This window comes from Gouania willdenowi, chromosome 6, assembly GCF_900634775.1.
Source record: "Gouania willdenowi chromosome 6, fGouWil2.1, whole genome shotgun sequence".
In the NCBI taxonomy this organism is placed as follows: Eukaryota; Metazoa; Chordata; class Actinopteri; order Blenniiformes; family Gobiesocidae; genus Gouania; species Gouania willdenowi.
The window spans coordinates 67,854,608-67,868,193 of NC_041049.1; the positions used below are offsets into that span (position 1 = coordinate 67,854,608).

At 36.5% G+C, this 13,586-nt stretch overlaps 2 protein-coding genes and 1 non-coding gene across 3 annotated transcripts; all 3 read left to right on the top strand.

Moving 5' to 3' along the window:
- The first annotated feature begins 160 nt into the window (after positions 1 to 160).
- rps13 (ribosomal protein S13) lies at positions 161 to 3,921 on the top strand. Its single transcript, XM_028449592.1, has 6 exons — positions 161 to 233; positions 719 to 767; positions 1,544 to 1,622; positions 3,058 to 3,227; positions 3,339 to 3,439; positions 3,848 to 3,921. The coding sequence occupies exons 1-6, from the start codon at positions 211 to 213 to the stop codon at positions 3,879 to 3,881; spliced, it is 456 nt and encodes a 151-aa protein (XP_028305393.1). The 5' UTR covers positions 161 to 210; the 3' UTR covers positions 3,882 to 3,921.
- LOC114466282 (small nucleolar RNA SNORA19) lies at positions 3,492 to 3,620 on the top strand. Its single transcript, XR_003674430.1, has one exon. It is a non-coding gene; the product is annotated as a small nucleolar RNA SNORA19 (small nucleolar RNA).
- Positions 3,922 to 7,056: 3,135 nt separating the features above from the next.
- Positions 7,057 to 12,990, top strand: LOC114466222 (protein phosphatase 1 regulatory subunit 15A). Its single transcript, XM_028451810.1, has 3 exons — positions 7,057 to 7,507; positions 9,006 to 10,276; positions 12,188 to 12,990. Exons 1-3 carry the CDS (start codon positions 7,342 to 7,344, stop codon positions 12,398 to 12,400), a joined length of 1,650 nt encoding a protein of 549 aa, XP_028307611.1. The 5' UTR covers positions 7,057 to 7,341; the 3' UTR covers positions 12,401 to 12,990.
- The last annotated feature ends 596 nt before the right edge of the window (positions 12,991 to 13,586 follow it).

The following is a 13,586-nucleotide window of genomic DNA, read 5'->3' on the forward strand; positions in this document are numbered from 1 at the left end:
ATAATGCCGTTTAAGATATACATTTTTTAATATATGTATAAAATGATTTTATATACTTTTTTAAAACAAGAAATAGATGAATAATACTTTTTTTTAAAAATATTTTGTACATTGTCGGAGGTGTCCTTTTTGCGTCATTGCGTCACTTCCGACGCAGGCGCAAAAGCACCCATTGCTGTCTCGTTCGGCCTCTCTTCCTCTACCGCCATCATGGGTCGCATGCACGCTCCCGGGTGAGCTTTTAATAAATTGATTTAAACAGTAAATTTGATTCAATAGCGCTAGTCTACTTACTCAAAACGGGGTTTAAACGTACTGTGGTTGTAAGGGACCACAAAACGGGTCAAAATCTACATTTTAACGGGAGAAAAGAATATGAAAACGTCTCGGTTCGACGGAGCAGCCATGTCGAGCTAAGAAGCTATAGCAAAGTTGACGCACCGCATGGCCGTCTACTGTTCTAATGTAGCACTTATTGTTATTTATATTTTATTTTTTAAGCGGTTAAATGCAAATGTACCGCTATTAATGATTTTGGAGCAGGTCTAACTTTTTCCTTTTGAGTGCTTCATTAGCACGAATATAGCTAGCAGCATTAGCAGTTACAGGCTGACTAGTTATCTACTACTGGAAGCTGATTCTCCTCATTTCTATGGCTTTTACATACATTATTTTTGCCATTCCACTGAGTTAATTCATATTTCCTATTGTTTCACAGAAAGGGCTTGTCCCAGTCCGCTCTGCCTTACAGGCGCAGTGTTCCCACTGTAAGTACACATCTCAGGTTCTGTTCAACCATTATCCAGTGCCTCTAACTATTCATTTAGCGAAGTGGATCATATTGGTTTGTTTATTTCATTCAAGACATTTTTAAAAAATCTTTTTCCACAACATTGAAAAAAATAGATATATTTTTAAAACATTAAACAAAGTCAAGCTGCATCATTGTCAATAATTCAGCTACACTTCTGTCTCATATTTCTTTCAGTTTAATACTTAGTTTTTAAATGTGCCAATTTACATTATACTATTTCATATTTATGACACAAATTTAATCAAGTAAATTTAGAGTGGCAATATATAAATTAACAAAACCTTTCATTGTGCTTAAGTATGAATATATTTATACCAGTATATACATATTGTATATTACTGCTGTTTTAGCAAAGTTGTTGCTGTTCTTTCTTACACTTAATAACTATATATTATTTAAAAAGATTTTTAAGCTGGTTTATGTTGGTGCTTTGTTTTATTTCATCCTTTAGGCAGAGTTCCATAATTTAACCACTGTTATTGTTATACAGTACTCATTTTTTCATTGTTGTTGTAGTGTATTGTATCTTAAAATGTAGTTTTCCTCTTAAATTATATTCCTTTCTCTCTCTAAAAAAAATAAAAAATGTCTGCAACCCTTTTGGAAGTGAACCTTGCTTTATAAATCATTTATAAACAGTTTTGAGATCGGTGTTTTTATTTAAGAATTATCCATTTGTGTGTACTCTGTATCCTGCGTTAAGTATCATATTTAAACTCTTTGTTATAGTGGCTGAAACTCACATCTGATGATGTCAAAGAGCAGATCTTCAAGTTGGCCAAAAAGGGCCTGACTCCCTCTCAGATTGGTAAGTTTTATTATTGCATCCCATAAATTTAGGTCCTGATCTATCATGGTAAATCGTTAGATATGTAAAAGCAAATATTGTATTGTTTTAATCTGTTATCAAAATGCTTGTTTATCAGTAAAATGGGATATTACTTGTAATGAGGCCCTAAAAACATATTTCAGGATCTATGTTAATGTAGGGGATTTGCATTAATATTGTGGGGTCATACTAAAAGTGTGCAACTGTGTATACATAGCTAGTGGGGGGGGGGGAGGAGGAGTATTGATTTGTTAAAGTCAAAACATGTGGAGGGTTATCATTTGTCAGATGTTAGTTATTTGATCAATACAAGACAAAAAAAATCCACATCAGTGTATAGGGCTGGACAATCTGTACTGAAAAACATATTTCATTATCATTTTTCAAAATGGTGATATGTTATTTTTTTCTTAAAGTTTTAGAAAAATAATCATTTAATAATCAGTGCAGAATGTAATTTAATAACTGTCAACTGCACAATATATTCCTCCAGTGCGTAATAAATCATAAACAGCTGCAGAATGTAGACAAAATGCATACAGCGCTAAAAATTAAAAGCTCTTAAGACAGACTGTATCCTTGCTGCTGCTTTAGTTATGTTGTCACTTTTTGCTTTTAAACCTAGTAATTTTGCTCATAAATAAATCTGTAGATATACACAATATTCTTGCTTTCTGTCTTCTGTAATGTATACATTTCAGTATTGTCCATTTCTATCAGTGCATCACTGACACATTGCTCTCATTTGTTTCCTGTTGTCTATACTTAAAATCCAAATCATTTGAACAAATACATTTACAGTTAAAGTTGCACATGTAAGACCCAGTCCACCAAATCCAGGGGTAGCGTAGCTAATAACTTAAGTACAAAACACTTGTTGGGTAGATAAACAATTTTCTTTTACCACATTTTTTTAAAATCTCTAAATCTTGTACTATATGTTTTTATTAAATAGGACATTGTCATTTGTGCCATCAAAACAATGTTTGGGGGTGTAAAATAAAAATAAATGAAAGTCCTGTATAGAGCCTTTACTCAAGTTGACAAAATAAATTATAATCAAAAAATTTCTGAGCTTTTACTACAAGGAGTTGTATTTGTGAACATTTTCACATTTTAGAGAGGTGGAGGTCTGCTAACATGTTGCAATGATGGGCTGAAGTGATTCTTGTAAAATGGAATAAGCTGTGCATTAGTATTTAACTTATTTCATCCCAAGCAAACATTAAGACCATGTGTGATTGTGCAAAGTTTATCAATGATTATGGATAATTGTTATTCCTCTATTTTACAGTGTTAATTTCTATTCTTCTGCTGTATTTTTCCATGTTTTTAAAGATTCTAGTTTGTTTACAGTGACAAATAAATGACAGTTTAATGTTTAGTTGGGTAAAATAAATGTGTGTGTGTGTAGGCGTGATCCTGAGGGACTCCCATGGTGTCGCCCAGGTGCGTTTCGTCACTGGCAACAAAATCCTTAGGATCCTAAAGTCCAAGGGTCTGGCCCCGGATCTGCCTGAGGATCTTTACCACCTCATCAAGAAGGCCGTGGCTGTCAGGAAGCATCTGGAGAGAAACCGAAAGGTGCAGCATTGATTAATCCTCTAGGAAGGATAACAAACAAGTTTCATTCATGTTTGGGTTAAACATAAAGTAAATACAGTTAACCCATTATGCTGTTGGTTTACTTCTCAGGACAAGGATGCCAAGTTCCGCCTGATTCTCATTGAGAGCAGGATCCACAGGCTGGCCCGTTACTACAAGACCAAGAGAGTACTGGCCCCCAACTGGAAGTAGTACGTATTATAATGGATCTCATGTTTGTGCAAGGTTATTTAAGAACACCCAAGGCACAATTCATTGTCCTGCTCTTTACCTGTAAGAGTAGTGATATTTCTAATGTGCTAGAGAAACGTTGGAGGTAAATTAGCAGAGTGGCTACTACGTGTCAGTTCTGCCAGTCCCCTTCATACAGTATTTAAGAACATTATTATTGTCTTTTGAGGTTTTAATCAAAGCCAATAGTGGACTTTAAGATTTTATTGTCAAAATACAGAATACATTTAGTAGAAAGTGACTTCAGTTCTTAGAAATTGGCTCTTATACCCTTAAAGAACCATAATTGGGTAATTAATATTGAGATTAAACCTGATGGTGAGTCTTAGTAATAAATTAATAATAAATTTTTCCATTTTTGTTCACAGTGAGTCCTCTACAGCTTCTGCTCTGGTGGCATAAACTCTACACTTTTGGATTAATAAAACTGTTGAAATCACAAGACGTTTGTTGTTGTTTTCATGCTGGGATGATTTGAACTAAACTGACAATCTGTACGTTTTATTTTTATCCTTTTGTCTTGTTAGATTTCATCATTGCCAGTTTATTTTTTAAAAAAAAGGGTGCCATACAATTATAGTTAGTTGTTTTTTTTTTTTTTTTTTTTTTTTTTTTTTGTTTATGCTAATATTTACAGGGTCGGCCTAAGCCTTTATTTGGCCCTATGTGACTTTCATTTTGGGGCCCCGTGACACTGAAACACAAACTACTGTTAATGAATGCTTTATCATTCACACAATATTGTCCCCACGGTCATGAAATTCCTGGAAAAGTTATGGAATTTGAAAAAACGATTTTCCAGTCTTGAAAAGTCATGGAATATTTGAACTGTTTTGAAAATACAGCATATTTTATTTTAACGTTTAAAATGTTTAACCCCAAAGATGTTAAGCATTATATCTCACAAATTCACTCCGCCTCATTTATAAAACTACGAAGATAGGTCACTTTAGCTGGCGTATGCTAAAAACCAGGCAATACATACGCAAAAAAAAAGATCTTAGTGCTTGAGAATTAAGTCGTGAAAAATTGATAAAATATTTTTGGAAAAGTTTTGAAAAAAGTGGGAACCCTGATTATCATTCACTACACTAAATCTCATCCATTATCAACTAAATTCATTTTTTTTCTTTGAGATGTGGTTTTGAATTAATATGCAATAAAGTGGCAAAATGCAGTTTAAACCTTAAGTATATTTTGTTTGCAAACTGGAAATTTCAAAGGTGTTGACAGTCCAAAGTAAAAAAAAAAAATAACAAAACATACTAAAAAAAGAACATTGACTTATGATAAACAAATGAGATAAAAGACAATTCAAGAATTAAATTTAATGCATAATGATAGATTAAATAAAATAAATGGGTATACAAAGATGTGTTTGCTTGTGCAAACAATGCAAAATTTATGATTGTCAGGGTCAAAGACATACATGCAGGAAGAATTGTAGAAGTTTACATCTAACAATATTCTATTAATTAGTTGTTTTACAATTAGAAATCAAACGATCAGTTATTGTAGTTGAAGATGACATCTTCAAAACAAATGATGTACAAGATTGATTTATTTATCATTGAGGGTCTCATTCTATTTACTTGGTATATGTATATAAGATGTTTAATGTGTATTAAGTTTAGTATTTAATTTGTTTATATATTGTGCATTTTGCTCTTAAACTGTCTTTTAGTGATAAGCTGACTGTCCCTGAGGTTGTTTATGTCTGATTTGTCTCATCGCTTATGTACAGTTTGTGTTGTTAGATTTAATTTCAGTAGAAATCAGATGTTTTGAGACTGTTTGTCCTTTAGGCAAGGTAAATTATTTGTATGGCACATTTCATACACAAGGCAACTCAATGTGCTTTACACGATCAAAAAGTGCAACAGAAAACATTCAACAGCTTAAAATCTATGTCATTACATTAAAGTCGGCAAAAAAATAATAATCAGTAAAATCATTACATCAACAACATGTCAAAACACATCCCTCTCAATCACACGCAATAGAGAAAAAGAGTGCCTTTAACTTTGATTTACAAATGTTCACATTAGAGAAAATAAGCCTCAGAAAGGTTTCTGACAAAGGGTTGTGTTTATTAAAAATGATTTATTGAATATAATGACATTTAGTGTAGGATATATATAATTACAGCATTTAAAAAAAATAAAATAACCATGAATAATAATTCACAAATAAATGAAAACATATTGAATAAAAATAAAAAACAATCTGAGTCACAAATAGCATACCTGTCAAGTATACCGTTTTGACCGGGAAACTCCCGTATTTTACCCCTCTTTCCCGCCATCTTCCCGTAAATATCCCGTATTTTACTGTAGTAATAATTAAAAGACGCCTTACTAAACTGAACTCCGTCACTAGCCTCGCGAGATCTGAACCTGAAATGGCCTGAGTGGCAGTTCTCGCGAGATTAGTGCTGACAGAGGCAACAAACCCGGAAACAACTCAGAAGAGAGATGATGAATGGGACATCAGTTACACGTTCTGTTAGATTAATAACTGAGATTTTAACGTCTACCACAGCGGAAGGAATGACGTAAGTCACCATGAAAAATCAGCCAATCACAAGCGCCACAAATATGCTGCGTTAAAGAATGTGAAGTCTGTAATAAATGTGTCTAATAAGCCATTAGTGAATACCAGAGAACCATGAGAAATTAAAATAAAATATATAATGAAAATAAAATGTTAATGTCTAACTTAAAGACAAACAATGTGAAATTAACAGTAAATATGCAACGTGTTGACGTGTATATAAACTGTATGTATATTAAATAAACATATGTGCTTCATATACACAATTATGTTTTCATTTAAGTTGTTTTATAATTTAGGAATTAGGGCTGAGTGATATATCGAGATTCAAGATGAATCGAGTTTTCTATTTTGGCGATATAGAAAACTACAATATTTCATATATATGTATATATTATAGCTTATTATGTATCAAAATACTAGTTTTAGGAGTCGCTGCTTTTCTCCTCAGAACAACAGCAAATTTAACTCAGAATTGTCTTTTTGGTCAGACTTTATTTGATAAAATTATCTAGATTTATATCGTATTCACCATTTTGAGAAAATATATTGTGATATGAGTATTGGTCCATATCACCCATCCCTAGTAGGAATGTTCACAGCATTTCAGTGTTCATAAAGGACGACCTACCAGATTCTAATCACATAATTGTATTCAGTAAGTGGTTGACAAGTGGCTATTTTAGATTTATTGTACACTTGTCTTAAAATATAAGGGATACTGGAGCTTGGTTGGGCGCGTGGGACGGCTCGTAGTGGGCGCCAGAAAATGTCCCGTATTTTCAAATCCAAAACTTGACAGGTACGCAAATAGTCGTGTGTTCTGTGTGTATGGAGGTGTGGCACTAAATATGTACAAAGGAAAGTCCCCCGTTTTCGTTTAGCTTTACGTTCAGTGTTTTCGGGTTAACCAGAAACTGGGGAAATTTCCGGCACTTTCACTTCAAGTAGGCGGGGCCAAGCAAAAAAGATAAGTGAGTGGCGGCAGTTGTAGCCAATCGCTTTATCCGGCTCTGGTTGTAGCCAATCTCCGCGCAGCGCTGCGTCATTGTCCTTTGTTTATATAAACGCTGAGTGTTGCAACAGCCGTCATTTCAATTCAGACACGACGAAGAAACAACATGGAGGTATTACACACCAGTCTTTGACGAAAGCGATCGAAAAATGGCACGGTTCTCCCGGAAAATGAAGCGACAGCACACTTACGACTATCTGTCACCGACGAGTAAGCTAAACCCGTGGGTTGTAGACGAGGAGTACCAGAATACGTGAGTTATTTTTTACACGTAACCGAACCGCCGTGAGGGAGATGAAAGGCGTCAACATGGAGACAGTGGCTGCTTCACAGAGGACGGCCGTTGAGAGCTTCGGCAGCGGAGGAATGGCGCTCCTGCCTTGGACTAAACAGATGCTAACGGTGCTGTGGGAACAGCTCAGGCTCCTGCTTCAAGTCATTTACTACTCTTTTGTGTCAGGTGAGCTACACTCGCGTTTTTAACGGCCTGTTGTGGCGGGGTTTGGTCCCTGTGAGACGTTCAGCGGTTCCGGGAAAGTCCAGTGACTTGAATTGTTGACTAAGCTGGAAGGGGTCAGAGGTCAGGTCACTGTGGGAAGATAAAGCTTCATTTTTGCCAAATTTTAGTATTATATTAAGAATTTACTCGTGAGATTAAAAACCAGAACATTGTTCAATGAAATACAAACCTAAAACCGATTTAGAAATAAAAATAAATAAACTTAATATACTATTCGGTTTTTTTCTTGCTGAACATGTATTTAATTGATTCCGGACTTCTTCTTCTTGTTTTCTGTGTGTAAATAATACTAGAAGACAAAACCTTTTGTGATAGGAAGCAACCACTGATATGTATTATGACAATTACAGAGGTGGGAATTTATAACTTGTGTTAATTCAAAAATAGTCATGTGTATATGTAATGTGCATTGAACTCGGAATAAACAATCAATATACGTTATAGAATTTTTTTTCTCAAAATTTGGCAAGCAAATGGTTTAAAAAAAAAAAAAGAGAAAGAAAAAGTTACCCTCATGTAACTTAGTGACCCACTCTATTGTTTAGTGTTTTCAGTTTTTTATCTTTGCTTTTTAAACATGAATCTGGTTATTCCAGTTTCCACTTTGGTTCACTTCCTGTGTTATGTCTGCAGATGAAGGTTCTTATAACTTTAATGAAAGCTGGCTAATAGTACGGTCATGTCCGAGTAAACGAACCGTGGGAAATTCACCTTGCTGCTGTGAAAAACCCTAAAGCTGTGTGAGGACTATGTTTTTGTTTTTCTAAATCTCCAGTAGGTAGATGAATGCCACACAGGAATTATAATCCCCAAACTATATGACAACTAACTAGTAAGCCCTTTTAAAATATTTATTTACTTTCTTTAACTGGTGTTGATTGGCTTTAGCTGCAAAAGAAAGTGAAATAAACTAGACGAATGCAAAGTGGCATCTTATGTAACACAGTCTCCTTGTTAATCCTATTATCTTTGATTAATCAGTTTTTGTTTGTCTGTTAATGTCAACAGACAACAATATTACCTGCACTACTCGTATATATGTTCATATTTATATTAATCCTTCATATTATTGTTATTATACTGTTTCTGGTTTGTTTTTGTTTTTTCACACCATCCACCAAGCAAAGTTCCTTGTGTTGTCAAAAAACTACTTGGCCAAAAAAACTGACTCTGATTCTGCAACATTCTAATTCATATATACGATAAGTATATAAGAGCAACATGACAACCTTGCAGTATACAATTTTACTGGTTAATAAATTCATATTCTTCAGGTAACTGGATGAGTGACATATTTCTACTGCTACTTCTCACCAAAATCCTTTGAGTAGGATTAGTGCTCAGATTAATTAAGTCTTCTCTTTTAGTAATTTATCTATAGCTATATGGACAACATTTTGTAAGTAACAAATTTCATTCTTTTTTTTTTTTTATTCAGTTTTCCAGATGTTCAGGTTTGAGGTCCACGTCAGAATCACAGACGAGACTGGCCAGCACATCCAGCACATGGCCACTGCCACTAACTCCACAGAGTCCTTTTTATTCTCCTCTCTGTTCGAGCGAGACAGCAGCAGCTCCAACTTCTGTGCGGACGTCAGCGACCCGTTCACTGGGAAATCCACAGCCGAGGCTCTGCTATCCAGCCTGCGCGCCGAAGACCTGTGCTGTGGACTGGTGGATGACTTTGTTTCCAGAACAGCGGCCACAGAAGAGGGGATCTTTCTAGGTCACCACTCCAGCTGGAAAATGGGCTTCCCCCATGACTGGAACATCTTTGTTTCGAGCGGAGAAAGCTCTGGTTCAAGCGACAGCTGCCACCAGGATAGTGAGAAGCTTTTCCAACGGTGCACGACGCAGGAGAAGCTTTTCAAACAGGACACCACAGAGGAGGAGAGAAGCTGTCACTGGAGCAGCGAGGAAGACCAAAACATTGTAGAATTTGATAGCGAGGAGAGTAAAGCTCTGTGGGAATCTTTGTCCAAATCCACAGATCCTTACAACCCATTCTTCTTCTCTGCCTGTATTTCAACCACCACACACATGAGGAAGAATAAGAGTGACGTGAAGGATTGCACGGACACAGGCATCATGTCCATCAACAAAGCCTGTGAGGAGATGCTCGGCCCCCAGGGCCTCAACATCTGGGTGAGCCGCTCCGACAGCGAGTGCAGCTGGACCAGCTCTGACGGTTCCAGTCCCGACATCGACAGAGAGGAGAACGAGAGACTTTGGGACTTCTTTAGCAGTCCCAGTGACCCCTACAACCCCATGTGCTTCAGTGCATCCACCGTGAGCAGCACCATCCCAGCGGTTGCTAAGAAACAAGCCTCCCTTCCTGCTCCACCCTCTGAATCCACATCAGACACAGAGGAAGAGGAGGAGAGCATCAGCTGTCCAGCCTCGTCTGAGGACGAGGAGGAAGACCAGCTGTGGAAGTCTCTCAGTCGAACCAATGACCCGTACCACCCCCTGAACTTCCAGGCCCACCTCCGGACCTCCCCCAACACCCCATCACACCAGAAACAAGTTCCACACACTCCTGTTGTAAAACGTCCAAAAGCATCCCAAAAACCCAGAGCTGCGAAGGCCCGTCAGAGACGTCACATTCATCCAGAGAAGACTTTTCTCCCCTGGAGAAAACCTTTAAAGAAAGATCCAGAAGCTCCAGAGCCTGAGAGGCCGAACAGAGCAGACTGCACCCACAAACAGGTGATTATCACTCACATTAAACAGCACTTTTTCAATCAGCACAGAAAGTTCTCTCAGCTTTGAGCTATACATATAAATACCAGGGTTGGACTCAATTATATTTATCAATTACATCTTCAACTGTCCACGTTCAATTACAACTTAATTGATTACAGTCACCTGCATGTTTTCTAATTACAATTCAAATTAAAATTATTTTCCCCATGAAAGTTAATTACAATTACCTTCTCAATTACTGAAGCTCTAATTCAATTAATCACAATTACTAAGCCTGAAAGCCCAGGAAACCTAACCTTGTTCCTTTTGTGTTAGCTTTCTGTTAGCATCTCTGATGATAACGGGTCAGTTTTGACCCGTGTTTTAAATCAGCTGTAAAATACACTAAGAATATTATCTGTCATCTAATTTGTTTTTCATCTCTTGGTTTCCTTGTTACACTTCTTAATCAATAAAAATATCGGTATTAATAATTTTGGTGTGGGCTCCTGAGCCTTTTTTCTGTCAGTTAACCTAGATTATATTTACATTTTTTCAAATAATAAAATGGTCTCAACAGTTAAAAAAAAAAGAGCCAAAACATTTTCCCATTTTCAATCTTTTTCCCTGAAATGTGGATTTTTTTTTTCTTCCATTTTTCAAATTTTTCAGGTCTTACTGGATTTTCACTCTAGTTTAAATGTGCTCATCATATTTCAACTAGTTTTTAGGGCCTTATGATAGCCATTACAAAGTCAATTATATGAACTCAATTATGATTACAACAGATTTTTTTCAAGTACGATTACAATTCTAATTATGTCATAATTGTAATTAATTAATTAAAGTTACCAAATAATTAAGTTGTAGATATCTCACATACACCAATTTAATGAAATTCCACTATATGTTCTGGGGCTTGAAGTTGTTTTTTTTTTTTTTTTGTTTATATCACATGAATGCAGTCATTTTTAATTGAAAATTGTGGAAAGAACACAGATTTTCCACAAATCTTGCAATTTCTCGCAAATGATTTCACAAAATTCCTCTAAATTACACAAAAAATCAAAAAAAAAAAATTACACAAATTGGTTTAAAAAAAAAAAATCTATAATTTTTGAAGTGAAGATCCGGCTGGGATTAGAAACTCAGGCACATTTGATGTTAAAATTGTTCCTCTTTTCCCCACCTAAAATTTGCAGCCCAGTTGCGTTTAAACTGGTCCATATCTAAGTGATTCTTTTATAAAATCAGTCTATAATGCAAATTTTTTCAACCTTGAGGTTGCCAGAAATATCTAGTAATTGGTAAAAAAAAAAACTGCATAAAATGATATTTTAACATTTTTGTTCGGGAACCTCTGGTCTAATGCATTCTAACGAGGGAACCCTCTGTTTTTCTGCTCTACACACAGTGTTTGTTGTTGGTTAGCAACACTGTGGGTCGTCATGACTAAATATATCATGTGACTCCCAGTTCAGTCAACAGAGGGTTTGACTTGCCCACGGGCTGAGATGAGCTGCATTAAAGGGCTGTGAGAACAGGAAGTTACAGGAAGAAACAAATAAAGTACAGATTGAACATTTAGTGGATTTAAGAAACATCTGATTGTGACTCTAAGTTAAATGAGTTCAAAAAGGAAAAATGCAATATTTCCCACGTTGTTCTCAGCAGGGTTGAGGTTTATTAAAGGCTCAGTAATTGTGATTAATTGAATTTGAGCTTTAGTAATTGTAATGACTTTCAGGGGAAAAATAATAATTGTATTTTTAATTGTGATTGGAATAAATACAGGTCACCATTATCGTAATTGAGTTATAATTGAACATGGATAATTGAAGATGTAATTCTCATTGAAAAATGTAATTGAGCCCAACCCTTGTCCTCAGCATGTGACTGAAACTCTCTTTTTTTCTTCTGTTGTTGTTTTTGCAGGTGCGTTTTTCTCCTCACGTCCACGTTCACGTCATGCGGACGTGGCGTTTTGCTCGTCAGGCATCACGTAAGGGACCTTGGGAAGAAATGGCTCGGGACCGCGACCGCTTCCAGAAGAGGATCAAAGAGGCGGAGCGGGTCCTCGGCCCCTGCTTCAGCCCCGCCCACCGAGCGGAGGTGTGGGCTCGCCTGCAGCGCGGTGCCTTGAATTAAATAAAAGTCCGATTCACTGAATGTTTGATTTCCTTTTATGGATGAGGACTGGTGATTGGTTGCAATGCAACAGTGATTTAGTTCCAGGCCCATTAGAGGTGTGATGCTGGGCCCACCACGTCGATGTTTTGGTGTCACGTTGAACAACTTTTAGCACCTCAGAAGGTTTTCTACATTGTGTACCTGTTGCACTAACCGACACTTTCTCATGTCAACCTCAGCATTCATGTGTGGAATGTTGTTTTTGTATGCCTTATAACACTGACCTAGTAATGTCACCTATTTGTGCCCTATGGAGCTTGTTGTTGATTTTCTACCAGTGGTGTGTGTTTTTATATATGTGAAGATATTGTTCTAACAGTAGAAAAGAAGAGACTTTATGGTGCAGAGGTTTTTATTTCAGGATGACTGCTGCGTATCCAGTTCTAGTGCAATTCTTGTTCCACAGTTGATATTTCCCCTTTCGTTGTGTGTTTTCCTACACCTAGTTTCAGGAAGGAGCTAGCCATCTGTTGCTAACGTCACATAACCAAATCCAGAAAATAACTGATTGCTGTCTGCTTTAAGTCAATAAATGTTGTTGTCCTACATGTTTTTCTCACTGATTTACTCTACAAAGCATTAAACCTTAAACGTAGTTGGTAATGTATCTCTATGATAACTTGGATTAATAATGTGATTCCTCTCAGTCACTCAGATCAACGTGTTTGCATCAGACTTATCTTTCTTCAATGGGCCACATACAGTACTAGTTCAACCTCAACTGGACCGAGTCCTGGTTTTGGCAAGGAGGAAAAAGCACTTTTCTACATATTCTACCTAAGGTTGCACTTCCACGTTTTGATTATATTTACAGTGTGTAGGAAACATTCAATATGCAATTAAATAAGTGACAGTATTACGGCTGGTGCCTCCTGGGCTGCGTCCGAATAGTCCCTTCTATCTACTTCCCTATCCACTTTTCCTTAACCCCCGGAAGTGTTTAAGTGGCGGTCATGATAAAGAACGTCCAACTTCTCTTTAAGGTCAGTAAAAGAGGCTCAATGCTTCCTTTATAACCTCCTTTAGCCTAGGAAACACTGATGCATCCTTTACTAAAGGAGACGAGATAATGCTGACCCACAATTCCTTTTGGCGACAACATTTAAAGGGAAATGCACGCGCAAGCATTTTGGAAACTCATGAT

What these genes read in the sequence shown, in the direction of transcription:
- rps13 (XM_028449592.1), top strand. Translation starts at nt 211, where the DNA reads ATGGGTCGCATGCACGCTCCCGG. An exon ending in CCTGACTCCCTCTCAGATTG is followed by an intron (nt 1,623 to 3,057) that starts GTAAGTTTTATT and finishes GTGTGTGTGTAG; the next exon opens with GCGTGATCCTGAGGGACTCC. An exon ending in ATCTGGAGAGAAACCGAAAG is followed by an intron (nt 3,228 to 3,338) that starts GTGCAGCATTGA and finishes TTTACTTCTCAG; the next exon opens with GACAAGGATGCCAAGTTCCG.
- LOC114466222 (XM_028451810.1), top strand. Translation starts at nt 7,342, where the DNA reads ATGAAAGGCGTCAACATGGAGACAGTGGCTGCTTCACAGAGGACGGCC. An exon ending in TTACTACTCTTTTGTGTCAG is followed by an intron (nt 7,508 to 9,005) that starts GTGAGCTACACT and finishes TTTTTTATTCAG; the next exon opens with TTTTCCAGATGTTCAGGTTT. An exon ending in CAGACTGCACCCACAAACAG is followed by an intron (nt 10,277 to 12,187) that starts GTGATTATCACT and finishes TTGTTTTTGCAG; the next exon opens with GTGCGTTTTTCTCCTCACGT.